Below are 5,010 nucleotides of genomic sequence, written 5' to 3'. Positions count from 1 at the left end.
AATATAAATGATATCTGTTACAAACTTCAAATTATATTATATAACAAGAGGTCCAAGGGAGATGAATATTGACCATCAGCAAGTAACTGGCCAGAAAAAGTTGATGCTGGGCGTACGATGGATACCACACCACAGCAAACATCACCAGGCCCTTCCGGCCAGATGAGCTAAAAAGCAATGGGCGTAATCCCTTTAAAACACCACACAAACAATCATGAAAATAATACTTCATTTATTTATGAACAGATTAATTTTTAAGACTTGACCAAGATGCTGTAAGAATGTTTAGATCCAAGTTGGTACGATAACAGTGGTACAACTCCTTATTCAGGAAGCATATGCTGTTGGCATGACATTCATGGACTCTCTTGACAGAGTGTTACAGTAAACAACAACTCACCCAAGCTGAAGCTCTGAAAAACAACCTTCTGCAGACTACCTGGATAAATATTTGTGACCAAATAGCAAAGTGCAACACGACAGGAAATGGGCCAGACTCATTATGAATCTAGCTATTTCGATAGGCAATGGCTTGATCAGAAGAAAAAAAGGTTTTAATTACCTACAACTATATCTCATTGTTGAAGTGGTTTCCCCAAAAGAATCTTAAACTGTATTCAACATAACAAATACCCTATCTGCTCCAGATAGTATATATCATAATGGTGAGGCTCAAACAACTAATTACTAGGTAACTTCTATTGAAATTTCATAACTGAAAATTTTGCCTTTATCCTGACATTGAACTTCAATTTCCATACAAATTATAGGTGAATTCAAGTTGTGCAATAATCTATTATACTCCAGCATGCACAAAAAAATTATCTCTTTTCCACGATTGCCTTTATAATAGAATTTCTTTACTGAAAATAATGATATAATTTTTCATGTTTGACAAATCTTGAAATTACTACACAAAGGACTACTGAAAAATAATCATCCCTACACTTAACAATATTTGGTTTATAACAGGACAAAATACATTTTGTATATGACACTTCAACAAATATAGGGACTGCATCATTGCAAGATTGTGAAATTAGAAAAGCCAATATAATTAGAAAAGAGCATGGACATTCATTTAATGTCAAATACTGTACACAGCTGAAGTAGACTGAGGATTCAAAGCTGTGCTATTATCATTATTCAATCAATGCTCATTCTTACACCAGTTACCTTCACTTATCATTATAGTCCATGACCGTTAGAAATCCTGGACGTCTTACATTCCCAGGTACATATCATTCGTCCGTCCATTTGTATTCATTAGAAAAGCAAATGGAATGGAAATGATGAGAATGCAACCTTCTAAACAGGTACAAATTGGATCATAATTCCTTGAAAAGAAATATTATTAATTTTCACATATCTGCATCCCTATCACCCTCCTAGTCTTCCAAATATTCATATTCAGATATACCAGTCCTTATACAATAAGTCCTGGCATAACGAGTAGATTATTTTGACCCAGGGCTGTACATTTCTAGAAATCCAATGGCACTGCACATTGTATAACTGATGCATGTATTAACATACTAAGTTTTACGACTGCCACATGCCCCAAGTTTTAGAGTAGTAGTAGTACAGTAGTAGTGTGCTTAGTTTAATAACTGGTACGAGTACTAGCATCCTGAGTTAACCTAGAGAAAAAATCCATGTCTTGTCACCAACAGATGCCATGCCTCCATACATGTGTAATAGGTTCTAGTCTTTCATCACTTTCTCCTTAAATGTTACTGAAAATTTCTCATGTTGTGTGTAACATATTCATATTATTACATCAACATAATTTCACAACGTTTCCCATCAAAATAAATTTACAAATGTAATTCACAGTATGCAACACAAAAAGTGTGGCATTCGGCAGGCAACTTTCAAAATGAAAATCATTATCTTAAGTTGGTTAAAAATTTGCTGCATTGACCTCTTACGTAATTATAGCTAGAGTTCCTGGACAAATAAATCATTCATTATATGTACCACTACACATGTAAATTCTCATTCAACAGGACCGAACTTAACCTTCAATCACACAGAGTTGACAATAGAGATCGGAACAACGCTACGAACCAATATAAATCTTCAATGACGTGAATTGTGTTGCTTTTTTATGGAAAGTTGACAAAAGAGATCAGAAAAGCATTATAAACTCGCATTGTCAAGACGGTACATGAAAGTTTATTTACTTTTTATTCTGTATCATGGCATACATTCTTCACATATTTTCCATCCTGTAGAGTTTCCGTTCTGTAGGTTTTTCTCTACGAGTTGGGTTTTCATCACAATGACAGATATCCGATTGTCTGGTATACTTTTCACATCTAGCTGTACATTACGATCACAATGGCAGTCACATACCGGTAAATGCATTGAGCTATTTATCAAATCACATCAGCAGTACTGATACTGATAATCTAACACAAGCAACTGAGAAAAATATATTGAACAATGTTCCTCTTTATATACACAATTGTTTCTACTCTAAATCAATATAACATGCAATCTACATTGTCATGATAACTGCTTAAATATTTCTTAATAGTTACTATTGATTCAGAATCTTTCCTGAATTTCTTACGAAATCTTTACCTGCACTCCTGATAAGTAGTCAGAATATTTTATTCAATGACGGATAATGTAAGATTTTTATTGATTTTTGTTCTGTAATTTCCTACGTTGGTCTTTCATGATATTTGAATAAACAAAATCGTGATCTACCCTTGTTCTGACACCTGTGGTAATCTTTTGGCAAGCACCATTTGATAATTTATCATTCAAATCAAGATACCTATAGTTACTTAGTATTCAATGACACCGATATTATTGACAGGACCATCAACCAGATGGATGATCATAATAAATTAGATGTATAACAATTTACATTTTTTAAGTTAGGTATGGTACAAGAAAATGTCCTGAACAAACTATATAGGAACATTTATTCATCCTGTTTTGAGGTGATGATGTAATAAATAACGGAGGCAGAGGTATAACACAATATTCGTGGAAATTGTAAAGCATTCTACAAGTACAGGTGTCGGATAACTTAAAACCTTCAACAGAATCTTTTCATATTTGTAAACTTAAAGACAAAATACTCCAATGAAAACTGGATATTTTCAATATCAAAGCACTTATTCCACATACTGACACATCTGAAATCACCATTCGTTCATTAAAAAATATTGAATCTTTTAGGTAATATAAATCACAGAGTAAAGCCAGCATGTACATATGTACGAATTGTAATCTCACTTTCCATACACCTCGATCAGTCGACATACAAGAAGCATATTGAGAGTAAATGATGGTTTCAGTATACTTGCATAAAATAAAGACATACTGCTCACAAAGCATACTGTCAGTCACCGTTCCTCATTCCACTACAAATCAGGGTAAATAGCACTATGAAGTCTGTAGAGCCGGGCTCTACCCCAGAACCTCGTCGATGATATACCTGTCTAGAGTGTACACCGACATTGTAACTGTCAAACTCGGCCTAACTCTGAGCCCAGTAATGAAACAGGCCACATTTACTGTCCGACCCGTTGTTCACACAAATACACTTATTCTCCCAGAGTAATGTGATAGGAATTGACTGTCTGATCATGACTTTCACTCTCTGTCTGTAGCTTGGTCAGATATTTTGATATCTGGCTATAGTAAACAGTTGAAAATCGTCATAACATCACCTGCGATTCTGTGAAATCAATGGTGGGGTTGGAATTTTGAATTCTGAGGAAATTTCGTATCACATTTTTAGCAGATTGTTCAACATAAAAACATATCACAAAACTGTGGAAAGGTAACAGCAGAGGACGAAGTGACGTCGCCTCCTGGGTTCCAGGACTGTTTATATGTTGTGTGGTTTTACAATAAATTCTGTTGCTGCTGTATGCTGGTGTTGCGAGCTGGCTAGGACTACACTCTCGCTGATCGCGCACTTTAACTGGATCCTTGTATCACAGTTGCTGAAAGTCTCTCAAGGTGTATAGTATGCAGGCACCATCAACATACTAGACACACTTCATTGTCGTAGGTCAGTTCCTCGCCGATGAAGCTGTTCCTGGTGCAATAGACATCTCCCCTCCCTGACCTCCATCCCTTGGGGGTCCCTGTTGATACAAGAACACAAACCATCCATCAGTTAAGTAATTTCAACGTCATAAAAATATTTTTTCAAAGAAATTTAAAACAAGAAAATCAGTAAAGCTGCTGGATGATGCTCCCTAAAAATGTCACCAAGACTGAAATAAGATGTGCCCTCAGTTTGACCTGGACCTTGGGCGTACAAACCCCAATGTGTTTATAACACATGATTCCACCCTACAGTGGACTTTGAATGCAATATGACCTTGACATTGAGTATACAATCATAATTTTGGTTTGCGACATCACCTTGCAACCCTACATTTAGCCCTAAAATTTCAAGGAGCTATCTTAAGCCAGTCAGAAGTTATGCCCCGATTAATTAATTTGATCTTTGACCTACATGGGACCTTGGTCGTAGGGACCAAAGTTAATATTGGTTTGCCCTGCCATTCTACATAAATCCCAAAAATATCATTTAGCCATCTACAGGGAGTCAGTAGTTACGGCCAGGACAAACAATTCAGACGGACGACAAAGCAGTGACTATGCTCCCTGAAATTTCACTTAATATGTAAATGTGTCATCCTGAGGCGAGGTTACAGCTATGAATATTTATGACTATCGGAGGATGTCAACATGTATATATAATAAACCATTAAAGACATTTGAAAGAATTTTTAATTATGACACTTGTATTGATTGCATTTCACAACAAGGTTACCGCGAGCGGTATATAATACGCCCGTCACACATTGAATGAGCAGTTGTTTGTATGATTGAAATATATGAAGTATTTGTGAGTAATTGATATTAAAAGAGAAATCATTCAACATAACTGGTAGATCAATGAGTGCAATACAACATCATGGAACGCATGCATCGCATTAATGAAACCAAGGGTAATAACTCCAGTAATTA

General features: G+C 35.7%; 1 protein-coding gene across 2 annotated transcripts in view; it reads right to left on the bottom strand.

Annotated features, from left to right (window-relative positions):
* Window positions 1–217: 217 nt before the first annotated feature.
* Window positions 218–5,010, bottom strand: part of LOC110448611 (COP9 signalosome complex subunit 1-like) — a 20,111-nt gene continuing 15,318 nt past the window's right edge. For both annotated transcript variants that reach the window (XM_021494954.1, XM_021494955.1), the window contains one exon: window positions 218–4,115. In XM_021494954.1, the coding sequence (XP_021350629.1) occupies window positions 4,041–4,115 (75 nt within the window). In that variant the 3' untranslated portion in view covers window positions 218–4,040. The remainder of the gene's footprint in view (window positions 4,116–5,010) is intronic.

This window comes from Mizuhopecten yessoensis, unplaced genomic scaffold (genome assembly GCF_002113885.1).
Source record: "Mizuhopecten yessoensis strain PY_sf001 unplaced genomic scaffold, ASM211388v2 scaffold4121, whole genome shotgun sequence".
Taxonomy (NCBI): domain Eukaryota; kingdom Metazoa; phylum Mollusca; class Bivalvia; order Pectinida; family Pectinidae; genus Mizuhopecten; species Mizuhopecten yessoensis.
The sequence above is the reverse complement of the archived record's forward strand: the minus strand, read 5'-3'. Positions and strand labels throughout refer to the sequence as shown.